Below are 20,152 nucleotides of genomic sequence, written 5' to 3'. Positions count from 1 at the left end.
AACTGTGTGCTAGTGTTAATAAGTCTAATGAGAACCCACGAGCTAATTAAAGCTGCACGTTAACAGAAAAATATGCAATATACAATTCATAGAGATTCAATTTCTTTTTTGTCTTTTTGTATTTTATTTTCAGGTGATTTTTCATCTTTCATTTTCATACATTTATAGACTTTTCTGACATTTTTGGCACTTTTATGGACATAAATTTTCTTCCTCTCTTCTTTTTTGGACATTTTCTGGCTTTACTTGTACTTTTTTCTGCCTTTTTCGCTATCAATTTTCTGACATTTTTGGCAATTTTGTGGATATTTTATGGTAGTTTTCAGAAATTCTTCTTTTGTTTATGGACATTTTATAGTGACTTCTTGGATGTTTTCTCTCTTTTTTTAAAATAGATTTTTGAACATTTCCTTTTTTATTATTCAATTCTGACATTTTCGGCAATTTCATGGACATTTTATTGTAATTTTTTGCTTTTCTTCTTCCTTTTTGGACATTTTATTATCACTTGTTGGACATTTTAAGCTAACTTTTAAAACTTTTTCATTTACCTTTCGTCTCTTTTTCTGACAATGTTCAAATTTAGACTCTAACATTTTAAAACAATTTAATTATTCCTTTTTTAAATTTAATCATCAATTAATTAAAAGAATATTTAATCTAAAAAAATAATAATAAAAAAAAAGGATTAATTTCTACTAATGTTTGAGAGATCCACAGGTTGCAGACCCCTGCTCGAGTCATACTCGGCGTGTGATATGTGGTAAAGATCGCTCAATAATTGTATGGAACAATCACATATGCACCACTTTAGAACCAACACAGCACCCCATATCCTTCAAAACTGTTAAGTTTACATTTAGGTAGGCTACAATTGTTATTTCCCTTTTGTGTGGAATACATTTTAATAGAATCATTTACAGTTTTTTTTGTTCAAGTTTAAAACACAATTTATTCTGCATGCCTGCCTTGCCTTGTTGTTTACCACTGGAATTGTAAATTTCCCTTGTGCATGAATAAAGTAACTACAAACTGAAAATCAGATTATCCATCACAATGTCAAATTTAACCTCAGTTATCCTCTTTGAGGATTTTTTATGCTTCATAAATACTTATCTGTTTTTTTGTGTTATATGAAGCTGTACCTGCATCACTGTCCTTGCCAGCATGCTCTCTGGACAAAAAAGGTCAGATTTCCCCAGAAGGTTGTTCCTCTCTCATGTTGCGCTTACATAACCAAGAGTACAAGTGGACTTTTCCAAGAGGAGCTTTATTCTTCTTTTGATAATTATTTATGATTAATCTGACAGACAGGATGCATTCCACATTTTGCTCGCCAAAAACATTCCCAAAAAAGATGAGACGGACAGCACACGAGGGCAGCAAACTTGGAACATCGAATACAACAAACGACAACAAAACACGAGTGATCAGAAAAGACCACAAAATTGAATTGAAATGAAACATACAAACAAAATGTACACACTCACACACACGTACAAAAACATACTGCACATGCAGTAAGGGGGCGCCATCTGTGTACACATAGCAAAAATAAGACAATGGAACTGTTAGCGAACAAGGAACCCGGAAGAGACAACATGAACATGTTCTTTAAAAAACAAAACAAAAAAACACACACCCAATAATAAAATATTTGTTTATATTTATAACTAACTCATATGTAAGTCATTTGTGGAATTTGGCTCTTACCTATTTCATGAGCACAGCTCAGTAAGTCGCACCTGCACTTTATGCATCTGCCGTGTGTAAATTACTAAATCACGTGTGCTCTAAATGAGTGGTCCCCAACCAACGGTCCGCGGGCCATTTGGTACCAGGCCACAATGATAGACTGAACAAAAAAAAAAGTTGTAGTAGAGTATATATGTCCTGATCAGGAATATACATCAGCACCCTCGGCCCTCGGACCAATCACGTTGCGCTTTATAAATCTCGTGCAAATTAGTAAGTGCGTTATGTACCCTATGTATCAACTTTCTCAGTTGCACCCTCACCTTGCATACTTGCTTATGTATCTGGCGAGTGCACGGAACAAGTATGACACGACATGAAGAGTAAAATGTGGCCATGTGGTCTCCGGGGTTCCTTACAAACACTTGAGGCACAAGAAGGTTTTCTGCTGTGACACCGTCCAACTTTTTCCCGCCTACCATCTAGGTTTTCGTATGCGGAGAAGAAGCATGCGTGTCCAGCAGCCATCTTTGAAAATAGGAAAATATTCCAACACGAGTTTCTCTTGATATCCAAAAATAAATGAGAATCATATCAAGACTTTTTTTTTCTTTTTTTTTAAACGAGACACCAAAACGTTGAAGAAAACTTGAGTGACGTAACTACAGCAGAAGAAGAAGAAGCGAGCAGGGTTCACATGTACTAGGAACATGCTGGTTGTGGTTCTGGCTGCCCCTAACTTCAAATGTCCAAGTCCACGGGCCTGACGTGGCCTGTCTTGTTGTCTTGGACCCAAAGCTCTCGGTCTTTGCCTGGGTCCACCTTCTGCAGCAGCTGGTCCACCGGCTCCACCGTCTGGACACAAGAAGGTATTGCAGCCTTATTATTTCTCACCTGTTTGTTTTGTTAATATGTTTTATATGATGTCTGCACTTCATCCATACACAGATTTGTTCATGCATTATTATTAGTGCTGTCAAAGTTAAAGCGTTAATTAATTAATTAATCAAAAAAATTATCGCATTAATCATGTATTAAACAGATGATCCTTAGGCTTGACAACAGATGGCTACGTTAAAGGTAGCACAGGTTGTGTTTGAGCAATAAACGTAACTACATGCATTAAAGTAAATTATATTATTATATAAATATTCATTCATGTCAAAAATATTGGGGTCATTCCCCCCCCATTTTTAATTATGCAAGTAATTAACTGATTAGAGAAAGTGTGCAGTGGATGAAAAAATGTTGAAGTCATAACATTAAATGTCGAAATAATTAACGCATAACAGGTCCTCTTAATATTTGGCAAGCAAAAAATGTTGATTAAAAAAGCCTTTTTAATTAAGCGATTAATCGTGATTAATCAAAAATCTAAGATGTGATTAATCTGCTTAAAAATTGTAATCATTTGACAGCTCTAATTTTTATTGTTATTTTGTAGATTCAAGCACATTTCTTTTTTGATGTGTATGTTAATGTATATGTTTTTTGTTTCAACAGTATAGACAAGTTTAGTCTAAAAACAAACATTCTGGTTGACATTCCCCCTTTAATTTTTTTTCTTCCCAGGAAATCAGATGTCATTGATATTTGCACTATTAATATTTATACACACTGCCTAATTTATCAAATGAAGGACAATTAATTTTCTGTGGTGTGTTGCTTTAAATAATAATAATAATAATAATAATAATAATACATTTTATTTGTAACACATAAAATATTGTGTCCCATATAAATTGATTAGTCCCCCTCGGACCCCATAACTCCGAGTCTGTATTGTGACCAAATGTTGGTTTCGACTCACGCCTTGGTTGAACATGTCGGTCTCGTGCCTCAGCGTCGTGTACTGACGCAGATGTTGCTGGATCCACTCGATGCGATCCACCTCCAGCTTCTCCAGCTCCTGATTGGGCGCCAGACAACATCGTGTGTCATAAACAACAGCATACAGAAAATCATTGATCCTTTTTATCTATGTTATAGTTGAACCTTCTTCTAATGAAAGAAGCATTTTTTCCCCATTAAAAGGAGTCATTGTTCTTAATTTACCATGCTGGTGGTCACCATCTCCTCAAACCACTTGGACTGAGCCTGGTTGTAAAGGTCCACACAGCGCATCAGGTCGTCTCCTGAAGAATGCACACACACAAACGCGGACATAAAATTATATATACAAAAAAAAATTGCTTTTTTCCAATAGCCACCAGATGACAATCAAGAGTGAGTTCATGAAAAATGACATCCCTTAATTCTCTGATGAAACATACATCCATGGACACGGCTAGACAAAGAATGGACTGGCCACTAGGAACACGATGTTCTAATTTTGTTGCGTGGCGTAACCTGCTTGTGTGGATTTCCTCCGAGCCTTCTTGATATCTTCTTCCGTCTTGTTGCTAAGTTTGATTTCTAGCTGCTGCGTCTTGACTTCAAGATCTTTCTGACGCTCGGCCAGGGCTTTACGGGCCTGAAAAAAAAGCATGTTGCAGAAGATGTCCTGAAGGGGGCGCCACTGTGCAAAAGGCGGTATGAAGAATAAATATGACGGGTACCTTCTCGACACCGGCATATCGGCTGGCGAGCTGTTTCCTGAGGTCTGCGATGTGATGGTCGTACTTCTTCAGGTCCTTCTTGAAGTTGTCGGCTCGGAATGTCAGCAGAGGCTTCTCAACCTCGGAGTGAAGCTAAACACAACAATGTCATCCTACCAGGATGGAATGCATTATGTTTTCAAAATAAAAGCCATAGCAGAGTCAAGCTTTCATGTTGAAGACAAGACGCAGATGAATGTGTGTCTCGATTTAATTAAACAAACTATATAAACGAGTGTTTGTGTCACTAATCAACAAATCATGCTACTAAGTAGCGGACCTACCAGCCAATTAACTCATTCACTGCCATTGCCGGCTATAGACGTCAAAAATTATTTTTAACTATTTCTATTAGTTTGATACTTTTGTTAATAAGAGTATGAACCCCCCACCCCAATTTTGTTATTGTACATTTTGAACAGATATAAAATTTGTGATTAACCGTAAGTTAATTACTGAAGTCATGTGATTAATTATAATTTAAAAAAATTAATCGCCTTGCGATTTAAAAAGGAAAAGGAAGATTATTAAAAATTAGGGGCGTCAGGCGATTAAAATTTTCAATTGTAATTAATCGCATGACTTCACTAGCTAACTCACGATTAATTTTATATCTGTTCTAAATGTACAATAAAAAAAAAGGTTTTCACACTCTTGTTAACAAAAGAGGGAACATTTTTTAAACTAATAGAAAGAGTTCAAATGAATTTTTGACGTCTATAGCCGTCAATGGCAGTGAATGAGTTAAACTAATGAAAACGTTACCTTGTTGGAGAACTTGAGGTGGACTTCGGCTTCGTCATGTAGACTTTTCTTCAGCTGAGTCCAAGCTTCTCCCAGGGTCCTGAACACAAACAACAAACACTTCATTAAGTACACCAGCTCATCAAGTCATTTAATCAAGTACACTAGTCACTCAATTACTTTGTAATGGCAACATGTTTATTGTGTGTGCGACACTGCATGAGAATTAACTTTCATTTGAATGACATCATGTAAATGCTGTACAACTTGAAAAGACAGTAAACTTCCTTTGACATTTGATTTACTTGTTTTCTCCTAGGTTGTTATTTTATGTTGAAAGGTCAGTCAGGCTAATCCGAAACTGATTCAAATTGATCTGAATCTGCTATTAACCCAATTTGAATGTTATTTGGACCTAATGTTAACCTAATTTGAACCTGATCTGAGCCTGATTTGAATTTGATCTGAACCTGATGTGAGCCTGATATGAACCTAATTAGAATTTTGAGCCTGACCTGCAACTGATTTGAACCAAACCAAAAATCCAAAAGCTGCCACCCTCTCACCCTTCTTCCTGTGCTGCCAGAGTGCTGAGAGAAAGTTTGGACAAGTTCTTGGCATATTCCTCTTCAATCTTGATCCTGGAACACAAACAAAATCAGGCATGAAAACGGGTCAGGGGTGTAAAAGGTGAAAAGGGCTAGGACCAAAATTTTGGCCAGTAATATCAAACCGGGGTGGTGGTGGGGAGTCTTGGCGGTGGGTGTCAGGGATGGGAGTTTTAATGTTAAAGATTTTATGGCGTCAAGAAACACAGTTTGCGAAAATGCGAACGTCTTTGCTCCATGTATCGGACCGTGGATGGATGTTGAAAAAACAGCATTTGCTGCATTCAAGTAGGGATAGGTACCTTTCACATTTGAACCGATTTGGTTCCAATTGTCGGTGCTGGGGTATCAATACCGGCACTGAACAATACCAATATTCGGTACTTTTGTTCTGTTGCTTGTGGTAATGAATGTTAATTTATTTTACAATAAAAAACTTTTTTTTTAATAACATTCACTTTAACAGTCATTTTTCATCAAATAAAATCAAAGTCAGATTCATGATTTTTTACTATATGTCAGATTTTCTGACAAGTAATAAAACATAATGAATTTAAAACACATTAGCCAGAGAGGATGGAGTAATAAAAAAAAATCAATATATAACACTAATAAAGTATAAATAATAGCATAAATTAATATGACAAATAACAAAGTGAGAAGCAAATTACTTTACAATGAACAACATAAAGAACAAAATTAAGCAGTAATATAACAACAGACGATAAGTAATTGTATTAGTGTTATTTTGGTTCCTTGTGCAGTTGTTTTTCAAGAACGTGCATGCGCACGTAGCACGATGAATTCGAGCCCAACTTGGAGTGAAAGCTCGTAAAAAATGACAGTTGGAAGAGGACATGAACGACAATGAAGAGAATAATTGGGACTCGGGAGCAAACTCAATGTAGAGTGAATCCAACGCGGTACGTAATGTTTGCTAGTGCTACAGGTTGGCCACAAGATTTTGCAGTTCTATTTGGTCCCTCCGGACCGCCAGGTGGCGGTTCTGAGACAGCACGGAAATCCCCCATGCGCATGCGTCACTCGAGAAAGAATTAAGAATTTCCAGGGTTCCGGCTGACGTGATCCTCATGTATAAAAGTGGATCATAACCGAAACCCAGCCTCTTTGACCTACTCGCATGGTCAATCACGGCGTTTACTGCCGTTCTTCGTCGCCGTCGCTGGTGGCCAGTGATCTTGTGGATTGGGGTAGCGAGGTTCCCTGCCCCCCTTGGCTGCGACGGTTCGGTGTATTTTTTTTACTTTTGAAATATATGAACGGACGTTGGAGTTCCCCTTCCATTTTTCCATGATCTCCGCGCCTCATCGCTGAGTGCGGCTTCAAGTTCATGAGTACATATTATGTATGTCAGCAACTGTTGCCGTCTTGCCTACTGTTGCTTTGACTTGTTTTGAATACAACTAGCTACTAGTGGTGGTACGGTTATTTTGTATCCTTTCCTAGCTTGTATTGCCTCGCATCTTATGCAGCTCCGTCTGTGGGTCGCTAGCTGCCTGTTTGATGGCTTTGATATTGTCTGTCATGACTTCTGCTAGTTTATGACGACACTAACGACCGCTTACTGTTGCTGTGAGCACTTGGTGAAGAGGCCGGTTTTCGCTTCCGAAGATAGCAGCCTGTTGACTTGCGCACACTCATTGTGCGTCGATTGGTGGCTGCTATGGATGACGCCGCTCGCTGTAAGCACTGTGGCTGTTCCTTCTTGCCCAAAGAGGGACGCACTGACTGCTGTCTTGACTGTCGCGCAGTAGCGACCGCTGCAGCGGCGGTCCACGCTCTGGTGAACACAACTGATGTTGCGCCTTACCAGGACGCAGCTGCTACCCAGGGGCGGTCATCGGCGGCGGTGGCAATGCCCCCCCCTTGGGCAAAATGCAGGTCTGCTTCTCCTACTGCCCCTGACCATCGGAGTAAGAAGAGTCGGACTGACTCTCAGATTGCCTTGCAGTTGAGCCGTTTGGAGGCAAGTGTGATGGCTATACAGGCTCAGTTGGGTAATCAAAACCCACTGATTGTCAGGCCTCTGCAGTGGTGTTGCCCTATGCAGAGGTGGACATGCCAGATTCAACACTCCAATTGCCCTCCCAAGCAAACAAAGTAGCAGAGGATGCCGTCTCCATCCGGAATTCTGAGGCATATTCAGGAATGGACTCTGTTTCCACTGCCCCGTCTTCTCCTCCTTCTGAACGTTTTTCAGCTGAAGTGGAATTGGTGCGCATGGTTATGCTTAGCACTTTCCAACGTTTAAACTTGGACACGTCTGGCTTTTCTCAGCCTCCTACTGAGTATGGCCTCTCTCCGATGGACTACTCAACTGGGGTCCTTTTGGATCCCGGAATCTCCGGGGGGTTTTTGACAGCCCTTCATTAATGCTGGTACAATTCTAGTGTTTATCCTCAGCTCCTAGCAGACGGCCGTGCCCTAGCAAACATGCAGTTTCTTAATCCTATTGGTTTGGACCGTAAGCCTAATGTAGAGTTTTCTGTGGCTTTATATCCCTTAGAGAGGCTGTGAGATGCCCAAGCCCTCAGTGGTGCTTGATGGACGAGCTGGTCACTAAGTCGTACAACGAGGCGACGGTGGTAGCACGCCTGGCCATCTCCTACTTGCTTTCTCCGCAGCTTTTGAGGTACAACAAAGTAGATGAGGCTACATCTTTCTCTAACATGGCACGGAGGGACTTATCCCTCCTTTCGAGGGAGCATGGCCGTAGTATGTCTTTTCTCATCCAGGCGCGTCGTCAGGTCTGGTTGGCTCAATCTCCCTTGCAAAAGCCCTGGTTCTGGGTTAAGTTTTCGGTTCCGCCCCTCTGTCACGTACTGTGCACTCCTTTCGGTCTACAGGGGCATAAGGACCTCGCCGCCCCTCACGGGGACATGTCACGGACTCCCCTGAGGTTCGTCGATCTGGCCGAGGGCCCCATAGTCAGCCCCGAGCTTCACACACCACGTAAGATTTAGGGGGGCAGGGATTGAGCCCGAGGGACCGGCAGTCTTTTCCTGTCGCCAGCTCACTTACTGGGCTGCCCTCGCTTCGGACCCATGAGTGCTTTCAACCTTGTCTCATGGGTACAGGATTCAGTTCCGGCGCCAGCCTCCTCTCTCCAACCAGGTCAGCGTGACTGTCATCAGCGATTCGGAAAAGGCACTAGCTCAAGAGGTAGCGACCCTCCTCGCCAAGTCCACTATCAAAGCAGTGGATCCCTTGGCTCCTCCAGGGGGATTCTACCCCCCCCCCCCCCCCCTATTTCCTCATTGCAAAGAAGACAGGTGGATTACGCCCTATCTTGGATCTGTGAGGTCTCAATCGTTACCTCAGGGTGTTGCCTTTGCGCATGCTGACTGCGTCGGCCGTGTTGAGGACGATCGCCCAAGGGGAATGCTTACTTCCACGTCCCTATTGCTCCTCAGCACAGGAGGTTTCTCCGCGTTGCCTACAGGGGTTGCCACTGGCAATTCAGAGTACTCCCATTCGGGCTGTCACTCCCTCCCAGAGTGTTCACACGTGTAGTGAAGGCGGCCCTTGCACCCCTGCAGTCAAGGGGCATGAAGGTGCTCCCTTACTTGGAGGACTGGCTGACATGCGCACCATCCAGGGATCAGGCAGAGTCACATCTACGCTTCTACAGCATGTGTCACGACTTGGTCTCAAGGTCAACCTGGAGAAGTCCTCTTTTGTTCCCTCTAAGCAGACTCATTCATCAGAATGTCATTGGACGCCACCTCCATGACTGCTCGACCATCCCCACAGAGGGCAGATGATATGCTACGCCTCATCTCTCTCTTCCGTGCCAAAGGGATGTCCAGTCGGTTCATGGGTGCTCTCGCACCTTGGGGTCGCCGGTCTGTTCTATAAGCGGGTGTCCCGTTGGGGGTGGTACCCACTCGTCACGAACTTGTCACCAACAATGCCAGCCTGAGAGGATGGGGTGCAGTTTGGCAACAGGACTACTCAAGGTCGGTGGTCTGCAGGGGACAGGTCGCTGCACATCAATGTGCTTTAGCTGCGGGCTGTGCATCTGGCCCTAATGTATTTTCTGCCCTTTGTGGCAGGGTGCCATGTCCTGGTACGATCGGACAAAACCTCCACTGTGTATCACATCAATCATCAGGGCGGGACTAGATCTGCCCAGTTGCTACGGGCCTCATGGAGGCTTCTCGGATGTCTTGGCATGGCAGCCTGCGGGCTATGTTTCTCCCGGGCATTGTCCACCAGTCAGCGGATTCCTTCTCCCGCTATCGTCCAAATCCAGGGGGATTGGCAAGCAAGTTTCCAAGCAACGCCTCTCCTATTGGATCGGGGAGATGATTTGGCAGTCGTACCGGGTCTCTTGTCATCCCTCTCCTCCTGGGGTGCAAGGTCACTCCACCAGGAGTGTGTCTACGTCATAGGCAGTTCTGAAAGGACTGTCCTTGGAGGACTTCTGTGCGGCTGCTTCCTGGTCATCGCCTTGCACGTTCTCCAGATTCTATGGTTTGAATGTCACCTCTCCTCATCCACTGGATGTGGTTCGCGGTCCTGCGGAGGCCAATCTGTGAGGTACAATTTCTCGGGTCTTTGTGACATTGCTGGTATTCGGCGTTCCGTGTTGTTTCAGCACCGCCACCTGGCGGTCGGGAGGGACGAAATAGAACGACAGTTACGTATGTAACTACGGTTCTATGAGTCCCGAACGACCGCCAGCATTGCTTGTCACTCAGAGCCCTGGTGTTGATTTGCGCTAGAAGGTTCTGAGAGGCTGGATTCCGGTTACGATCCGCTTTTATACATGAGGATCACGTCAGCCGGAACCCGGGAAAGGTCCTTTTATGAATTCTTTCTCGAGTGACGCATGCTCGTGGGGGATTTTCGTGCTGTTTCAGCTCCGCCACATGGCGGTCGTTCGGGACTCATAGACCTGTAGTTACATACGTAACTCTCGTTTTATCGTTACCCATAAAATTATAAATATGGTACAAGTAATATATTATAACGATGGTAAAGCCACACACCTTATAACATGATTAAAATCGGTGGGTGAAGACGGACATCTACTATGTCCACGTTGTGGTCCGTGTCGAGGAGAGGCAGGCGTTGCGGCGGTGCTACCCGCGAAGCGTCACTCTTGTTTGGCTTGCTGGCGGTCATATCTCGCTTGCTTATTAACTCAAATCCCAAACCCGGAAATGCATTTTAGCGTAGAGTGAATGAAATCTAGCATGAGTGGGTGACGTCAGTACGCTGGTTGTGCGTACACTGGTGCGTTCAAGTGCGCCATAGAAAATTACCAACACATCCCGGACAGTCACAACTTAAGACGCGCTTCAGATGCCACCGTTTGATTTAACGTGAATCGGTGGCGTCTTCCGTACCCATACCACCCGGAGTTCATTGATGCACTGACTCTCTGGTTATTCCCCCCCTTCCTCCCTTGAAATATTTTCTCATCGGATTATTTTCTCATCGGATATGCACGATTCACGTAACGTGACCTATTTTGGATTCAAAACGGCAAATTTTGCCTGCAGAATGAAGACAATGAGCTGTGGTGGGAATCCATTCGGGCATTTTGTGGTTTTGTTGGAATGTGTAGTGACAGTAGGTTGTCTTTTGCTTTTCCAAAACTAGCAGATCTTTTTTATTAAGATTGATTAATTTCAATGTATTTATTCATTTTATAACTTTACTTTGCACTGATTTATCACATTATTTTATTCATTGTTTGAGTTAAAATAAAAATAATTTTATGAGAAACAATGAACATTTTATCAAATCATTGTTGGTTAACTATAATTATGACATTAATTGTGGCTAATACAATTTTAAATGTGTTTATTTATTAGAGTTTATTATTAGAATGAAATTTAATATTTTCTATATATTAAATTCACATTTTCAATTCTCTATTAAAGAATGAGCTTGTCCCATTTGTCCTCTTGAAAAAAAAATACTTTTGTGAGATGGCATTTGTACCTCTCATGGACAAACTCGGCCATCTCCTTCTGCATCTGTTTGCCCTTCAGTTGCTTCTGCAGCAGAACCTCAAAGCCGCCCACCGACGTGGCCCCCTGGGGGTCTTTCTTGTCCGTCTGCAAGACAGGAAGTCCAGCTTATACACAGGAAGTCCACTTTTCAAATTTGGTTGAACATTTTGGTGTTTAAATGTTTAAATAAACAATGTTGAATTCTATTTTGTTTTATTTGTCAATTTACAGTAAACTTCAACTTAGTGTCAAATGAAACCATAAAAAAAAAAAAAATCACATTTGGCGAGTGGGTGTTTACTGTACGTGCATTTGAGGCTTCAGAGTGACATTTTTGTAGAACTGACCCAGAAGTAATCGCAGTAGCTCCATTCGTTGGGTTTGAGCAGTTGCTGCTCAGGCCCTTCTCCGGGAAGAGGAAATGTCACGCCATTGATCTGCACACAGTCGGAACCAAAGTCCAAACAAACACAGGAGGTCAGAGCAGGTACATACAGGAAGTCACATCAGGAGCACATCAGACAGGAAGTCAGAGTAGGAAGAAGGAAAGTGTAGAAAACATTTATGATGTAAAGCAGCGGTGTCATTGTGGAAGAGGAAAAAGGTCAAGCAGCCAATATAAAAGCTCAGTTGCCACGACGACATGGAAGCCTTCAGGGAGGATGGGGGAGGAAAAGGCTAACATGGTCAGTGTGGTCCGTGTCAAGACTCCAGCGTACGTCTCTAATTAGTCTCACGGTTAAAATTACGTAACACACACACACCATCTGTATCATCACCACACACACACACACACGCACGCACGCACGCACACACACACACACACACACACACACACACACACACACACACACACACACACACACACACACACACACACACACACACACACACACACACACACACACACACACACACACACACACACACACACACACACACACACACACACACACACACACACACACAGTGGTGATTCCCTCTGTGTTGGATCAACTGTCATCACTCGACCAGAGCGCACACGCATAAAAATCAGGGCAGGTACAGATCAGCTGACATACTGTATTACGCAGCAAGCCGCAATTGGCAATGGTTGAGTGGTTAGTACGTCTGCTTCACAGTTATGAGGTTCAGGGTTCAAATCTGCCATTCCTATGTGAAGTTTTCATGTACTCTGACATTGTCTAGCAACAATTCCATTGTTTGTGAATAGGAAGGCCCGACCATTCTGTTAACCGTCCATATGTACCCTGCCACTGACTGGCGACCAGTCTAGGGTGTAACACGCCTCTAGCCCAATGTTAGCTAGGATAGGCTCCAGCTCACCCCAGCTCGGGACCAATGAAAAGTACAGATTTGGTTGCCATGACAACCGGGGGTGGAGCTAGGAATTGGCACTAGGCAAAATGGCTTAAAAACAAAAATTTTGCATTTTTTTGGGGTGGCTGGAATAGATTAACAGCATTTTAATTGGGGAACATTTAGTTGATATGAGTAAATTGAGTTAAGAGCTTGGTCACGGAACAAATTACACTCATGAATCAAGGTGCAACTGTCCTGTGGTGGGAGTATTTTGTCTGCGATGAATGCGAGCCTTTGTATGAAGCAATGTGACAATGTGAGGCTTAATCAGCACTGTTTCACTCTGACCAACATCAAGCCTCCATCCCATAATGTCCCAGTGGACCACAGGCAGATGACTAACACAACCGGCTTACATAATTACGCGCATGTACGTGCACACGCGCGCACACACAATTGGCTTCGGGACACGTCGCGAAAAAGTGGCCAATTTAGCGAGCGTCACTTTGTTAATTTTCCGGCTGTTAGATCAAAGTGACAGTTGCCTTGACAACGGTTGCCATGCAGACGCCCGCCGTCCGACACGTTTATCACACCGCGGCACTGGTAAGGGCCTGGTCGATCATGATACGGCAATGTAAGATGATATGATCTGCTGGCATGCTCGATTCGGCTGTTGCTAGGCAACACATGACTTGCCCTCTCAACACATTTTCCACCCCGAAAAAAACAATCTGTTGCCTCCGCTTACATTTTTCATCGCCAGATCCGCACAAAATGTTTTCCACAACCAGGGTCTAAATGACCCACCTCCCTCAAACAAGTCACAGTGACGGTGAACCCAAGGTTATGGCTCCATCTTCAAGCTGAGGGTCAACCATGCGTGTGTGTGTGTGTCTCCATGACAACGGTGTGTGCCCGAGTGTAATGTGAGCCGCACAAAAACACCTGACGTCACATTGACGAATGAATTTGTGTGTGTGAAAAGCCGTTTGAGCAGTCCATATCCAGCTTAAGATCTATGTACTAGTACACTTTTGTCCTCACTAGTAAGACAATTCAGTGCACTAGGAAAATGACTGTATTACTACAAATGTTTTTTCCACTACTAGTGAGACTTTTTGGGATACTAGTATGGCTTTAAAACCAGTCATTCATTATCTTCCGCTTATCTGAGGCTATCCAACTTTAGTTCTACGTATGAGTATGCTCCATTTCCCCACTACACAGTAAATTCTGCAGAGTAAATTTGACTCTATTTAGAGTAAATCTTACTCTATTTAGAGTGGGATCGAATAGACTTACACTTGGAAGGGAGTAAAATAAAGAATTGGGGAAAAAAAGTCCCTCAAGGGTTCAGGAACGAACTCACGACCTTCAACTTGGGGGACTGCCACACTACCACCTGAGCTATGCCACTCCTACTGTTTGCTTATATCCAAGAGAAGACCAAAAACATCAAGCGATATAGGAGTTGCGTGGCTCAGAGAGTAGACCGACTGTCTCCCAAGCTGAAGGTTCCTCAACCCCTGAGTGACTTTTATTTTATTTTTTCAGTTCTTTATTTTACTCTCTTCCAAGTGTTAATATTACTCTAAAACGGAGCTTATTTGGTCCCACACTGAATAGGGTCAAATTTACACTGCAGAATTTACTGTGTAGTCTTGAACAACTTAAAGTATGTTACTAGTAACAAAAAACTGTGCACTTGTTGACCAATGTGTGTTACTAGTACTACTAGTAAAGCACTAGATGTTAACTAGTAGAATTTCATAATATCACTAGTAGCAAATACCGTAGCTCAGTTTGGCGTAAAACTAACAAGGCACTACTACATTGAATTGTCTTAATAGTGAGGCCAAAGGATGTACTAGTAGTGCCTACTAGTAGCACCATAGGCTGCATATCAAAGATTTCGAACAAAAACACTAACGGCTTAGTAGCAGGCAAAGTAGTCCACCACAGAAGTTTTCGTTTAAGGTTTATTTGTGTACTGCTAATAGGCCAGAGCTGGCAATACTAGTGCTACACTAGTTGTGGAAAAATGTTACTATAGTGTATCTGTGACTCCTGTCACTCTAGTGTTAGTGTGCAAAATGATCTCACTAGTGAGGGCAAAGTGCATACTAGTGAACATTCTAATTGAACCAATCACTCCAACTAAGAACAGCCATGCACAAAACACACAAAACAGAACCACTTGCTTTAATTAAACACTCAATTATTTTTTTTTTTGAATAACTGCTTTGGCCCCATGGCATTCTCTAAGAGCATGTAGGGACTGGGACAGACAGTGGCTCACACAGTGGTGGACCATTTGGTCAATCCCGGGGTCCCTCTATGAGCTTTTTAGATACACTATTGGAGCTGTATGTACTGCGTCTGCTTGCTCTATAATGGTGTGGATTAATTCCGATTATGGGAGCTCAGAGTTCTGCTGTGTTCTTTTTCGTTACGAGATCTCGGGTCGTGCCTTTTTATGCCTTTCTTGGTTGTGGAAGGCATTTCTCAAGGCTCGTTTTCCAGAATTATGTCCACCTGCTGTCCTTTATTATTGGCTGATTCTTCTCTGTATGTGGAGGCTCAAAACCTAATACAGGTTTCAGGTTGCAGTTTTCCATTGTATTGTGTTGGTACCAACCATCATTTTTTCACAATAGTCCATTTCAGTGATAAATGCTAAATGTTCAGTTGTTTACCCCATAGTGTTGTTTGCCTGATTGAGTTGCCAGAATAAAAGCAGTTTTTTGCATCTTTTTCTAACATTATTTCAGCATTGATGTCAGCCTTCTGTAGCCATGGTAACTGGACCTGCTGCATCTCAGCCGCGGGTCACAAAACCTGCGCTTCAGCCTCCCATGTCTCCACGCATCATTAACAGACAAAGTAAAAACAGCTACGAACGTAGTGACTTAAACGAACAGCACGAGAAGATGAGGACCAAGAAGAAGGAATTCAGCATCTTCTTTATTTATTTATTTATTTAATGAGTGGTTGTATGTGTGGGTTTTCTCCGGGTATTCCGGCTTCTCCCTACATTCCAAAAACATGCATGTTAGGTGCATGAGAGTTATTTTTTAAATATCTGACAAGACATTGACTGGCGACCAATCCGTTGTTTGTCGGTCAGGTGGGAGACTCCTGCTCACCCTAACCCTAATGCAGATCAGCGCCATAGAAAATGGATGGATTGTTTACAGATGGGAATCCAAACACACAGTCAGGCTGAAGATGGATAAAGAAGTCACTTACCGTGGTTTTGGTTTCCTTAACCTCATGGACTCGCCTCCTTGCGGGTGACACAGATCCGGGCGGCTGCGGGGCGAGACACGACGGGTCATCAAAACTCTCCTCGGTGTCAAAGCTGCCCTCCATGCTGCTCCCACGCGCCTACTCCTACTCCTTCTTCTTCCCTTGCCTGAGCCTTCAGTCGCCAGGCTGGGATGTGAGTGTAGAGGAAGGGGGTGGGGGGTTCGGGCAGGTTGAATGTCGTTGGATGTAAGAGGGAGGGGGTGCGGGGGTGGGGGGTGGGTGACAGCAAGTGTAATCTCAGGTTATTCAGCCGCCCTGTGAGGGTGAAGGCGGCGAGGAGAGGAAGGGGGGCGCAGACTGTAAGAATCAGCAACGTGCCGCCTCACCTCGCCTCACGACGACGTGTGAAGGGAAGGGAAAACGAGCAGCAGGAGGAGGAGGGATGGACGGTGGGAACAAGGGAGGGAGGAGGAGCGCTTATTTACACCCCCTTCCCGAGAGAGAGGCGGTGGGGGCTCTGATGCATGATGGTCTTTAAAAGCCTCATTACAACAACAGGCGGGAGGGAACGGTGAGTGAGAGGAGGCAGCCAATGAGAGACAGCCTCCGCTTGGAAAGGTGACGAAGATGAACTGAGACCAAGCAAGCAAAATTTGGGCTCGTCACTACCAATCTACTATATAGTGCCCTATATAATTAGATATTTTGCAGTGTCGTAACTATAGGGTTTCCTCTATATAGTGCCGTCAATGCAGAGGTGGGTAGAGTTAGTAGCCAAAACTCGTACTCAAGATAGAATACTATTGCTTTAGAATAACATGACTCACGTGAAAGTAAAAAGCAGTCCTCCAAATAATTACCGGTACTTGAGTAATTGAGCAAGTGGGGGCTGCAGATGGGGTGATCCAGTTGCAGAGGTGGGCATCGAGGGCCGGAGTCCTGCAGGTTTTGCATGTTGTCCTTCTCCAACACAGCTGATATATGATCAGCAAGCTCTGCATAAGCCTGATAACGATCCTGTTGATTGGAATCAGCTTGCGTTGGAAGTGAGAAACCTGCAAAACCTGCAGGACTGCGTCCCTCCAGGACCGAGATTGCCCACCTCTGAGTTAGAGAGTGAATATTTTTCTTCCTTTCAATCACCAGATTTGACTGTTTCCAATATTGCATATCCTGTGTAATGCAGAAATAAAGTAAGTAAGTAAGTAAGTAAGTAAGTAAGTAAGTAAGTAAGTAAGTAAGTAAGTAAGTAAGTAAGTAAGTAAGTAAGTAAGTAAGTAAGTAAGTAAGTAAATTTGATTAGTTACAAATTTGTAGTAAATCTACTTCATTACTCCCCACCTCTGCATCAATACATGAAAAGCAGTGAACAGCAATATTGATTTGTATCCTTAACAAATAACTCTGTAGCTTCAGTGACAGCGGCAATTTGTTGTTATTTCCTTGACAATCGCACCATGTCATTTGTGGTTCAATAAAATTCCCGATAAGAACAACATAGCTCATTGCTTTTCCATTGCTGCGATTGGTAGGTGTGTGAGGCTGAGGCTGCAATTTGAGATTGTCCAGTTCAATCTAGTTCAGCCACATCGCTTTAAAAGACATCTGGAAGGAGGATATTGCGACCTAAGTGAAAACACAGTCAAATTGCCGTAGAAGAATGCCTACTGACAGCAATTAGGCCCCGAAAACTGTCTTTGCGCGCGAAGGAAACGAGGATGTCCGCCCACTCTCGATTGGTTAATGTTGTCTCTCATAACACATGCTCGCCCGCCCTCACACCTTCCTCCCAGCATACGCCTGCACATCCCGACACAGGTCACGCATAAACTCACCTTGGCGGCACACAACATGGCGTCCGAGACATAAGGGGTCGTGTCAAACCTGGACGGTCCATATGTGCCAACATGGGCGGCTGTCGTCTGACTCATTTGGTTCACGTGGTTTGGCACGGCAGCCACCGTATTGGCACCAGTTAGCGGATGCCGGCAGTGCGGCCGTGCTGCTGCTGGGCGGAGCCTTAATGTATTTTGGTCTGTCGTACACTTCAGCTTGTTTTGTTTGGACTTTGGACCCTTGGCTAACCAAGGGAAAAGTTTTACAGGCGCCAGAGGAATCTTAGCAGAAGTCTCCATTGGACCAAAGCATTAATGCTGCATTCAGGGAAGGTGGGAAGTCGGGCATTTCCGACTTAATACGAGGGCCTATGCACGGGAACGAACTTTTAAACTCGGAAATCCGAGTTGCGAAGTAAAAAAAAAGCAAAGGACCCTGAATTCAGCGAGCAGTTTAAATCTGACGTCACTCGACAATGGCAAACCCCGTAGAGACAAAGACCATGAATGGCAAAAAAAATGTTTCATACAAGATATATAAACATATTTATCTATTTATTTATTACAACATTAATTTTAGTTATTCAAAAAAAGTAACTTGACGTAACCCAACAGGATTTGACTGAATGTTAACCAGAACAACAAACAATTAATCAAAATCAGCCATCTTTGTTGTTTACATTGGCTTTGAACGCTTTGAGTTTGGAACTGGGACATTCCAAGTGGGATATGTCCAACTTCCCATCTTCCTCGAATGCAGCATAAGAACAGCAGCATCGTCACAGAAAGTGAATCAATAAAGTGAATTAACAATCAATCACTTCCTTTGAAAGAGTGGAAAATGTCCTTCTTGGGGACAGTTTCAAATCAATAGACATTGTGATACAAACAAAATGTGAAGTAATCAGCAACCAACCTGATTATTGACGCCTGTTTTCCTCATCAGGACCTTGGTGGAGTCTGTCAATATTGGCATCCGTCATCAAATTACATGGTAGCTGAGAAGATTTACAGCTACAATCAGACACCATTCAGACTTCATTTGAGGTTCTGACATCTCATTTTCTTTGGTCTGGAGGGTAACAATTGAGAACAAGGTATGGGTACCATAGCGATCAAGGTGGGGTTACCACGGTGATCAAGCTGTGAGTCCAAGTACAGCTGCACTTCCTACATTCGACAATGTTCCGAGTCTGCTTTGGAGCTTAAAATGTTGTAATTAGTCACACATGCTATAAGTGGAAAGTGACTACTACTACTACTACCACAGCCAGAACATAACTCAATGAATAACAGGAAAGCCATTGAATGTCAAATGTCACTGTTACGGAATCGTTTTCAAGTATTCACTGTGCGTGGAGCGCAACCCTGACTCGACTGGAGCGACATCATCAGTCTGGCTGAGCGGTTCCGTCTGCCCTTCTTTCTGGCTGTTCTTCTTCCTCACCGCCGTTGAATTATGAGCTGTCCGCTCACTGCAAATCACATCAGCACGTCTGCTGCCAACCACGAGAATTATACAAGAAAATATTTGAAGCCGGAGCACAGTGAACCAACCCCAAGGCTCCCAACGCTGTACAAGCACGGCTGGAAAAACACCAAATACGGCAAATTGCTTGCAGCCGGAAAAATCACAACCTCTGACCTGCTGTTAAAACATTGCTTATCGAGTTTTGTAGTTCCAATCAATAAAGAAATGTATACACTGTATTAATACATATAGCATCTAAATAACTTTTAACATGCTAGCTATTATCTATGTTACAAGATTAAGCTAGATTTAATTATGCTACTCTTAGCATTTGGAGTTTGTAATTCCAGAAACTGACAAATTAATTTATTCCCTTTGTCCCATTGTCAGCCAAGAAAAACGCTACAAAATGAAGAGAACAGACTGTTGTGAATATTAATACATTTCTTGAAGCAAAGGTTGTAAATGTAGGTCAGTGCTACAGATTGTGTTTAAAACAGCAGAGAATATTTTGTGTCCCAATACTTGCCATGAAAATTTAAAGTCAGTGCGGCCGGCGGCCCACACCTTTTTTGTTTGTTTGTTTGTCGACATTGGGTGAGTTAAAGTGTTTGGGCTTCTCATCCAGTTGTTTAGCAAAGAAGAGAAAAATAGGAAGAGA

The 20,152-nt window shown here is 43.1% G+C and overlaps 1 protein-coding gene across 1 annotated transcript; it reads right to left on the bottom strand.

Annotated features, from left to right (window-relative positions):
- Nucleotides 1–1,251: 1,251 nt before the first annotated feature.
- On the bottom strand, nt 1,252–16,661 carry gas7a (growth arrest-specific 7a). The gene is made up of 10 exons (XM_086090442.1): nt 16,186–16,661; nt 11,979–12,068; nt 11,621–11,736; nt 5,603–5,677; nt 5,058–5,136; nt 4,254–4,385; nt 4,045–4,168; nt 3,751–3,830; nt 3,506–3,604; nt 1,252–2,550 (listed from the first exon to the last, which is right to left on the bottom strand). Exons 1-10 carry the CDS (start codon nt 16,306–16,308, stop codon nt 2,437–2,439), a joined length of 1,032 nt encoding a protein of 343 aa, XP_085946568.1. The 5' UTR covers nt 16,309–16,661; the 3' UTR covers nt 1,252–2,436.
- Nucleotides 16,662–20,152: the final 3,491 nt, after the last annotated feature.

This window comes from Leptonotus elevatus, chromosome 1 (genome assembly GCF_054856555.1).
Source record: "Leptonotus elevatus isolate MCC_2025b chromosome 1, RoL_Lele_1.0, whole genome shotgun sequence".
Lineage (NCBI taxonomy): Eukaryota > Metazoa > Chordata > Actinopteri > Syngnathiformes > Syngnathidae > Leptonotus > Leptonotus elevatus.
This window is presented reverse-complemented; position numbering and strand designations above follow the sequence as displayed.

Excerpts from the sequence above, each read along its gene's own strand:
- gas7a (XM_086090442.1), bottom strand. The coding sequence starts at position 16,308 with ATGGAGGGCAGCTTTGACACCGAGGAGAGTTTTGATGACCCGTCGTGT. Across the intron at positions 3,605-3,750 it reads AGATGGTGACCACCAGCATG|GAGCTGGAGAAGCTGGAGGT; the intron begins GTAAATTAAGAA and ends GCGCCCAATCAG. Across the intron at positions 2,551-3,505 it reads CCGACATGTTCAACCAAGGC|ACGGTGGAGCCGGTGGACCA; the intron begins GTGAGTCGAAAC and ends TCTTGTGTCCAG.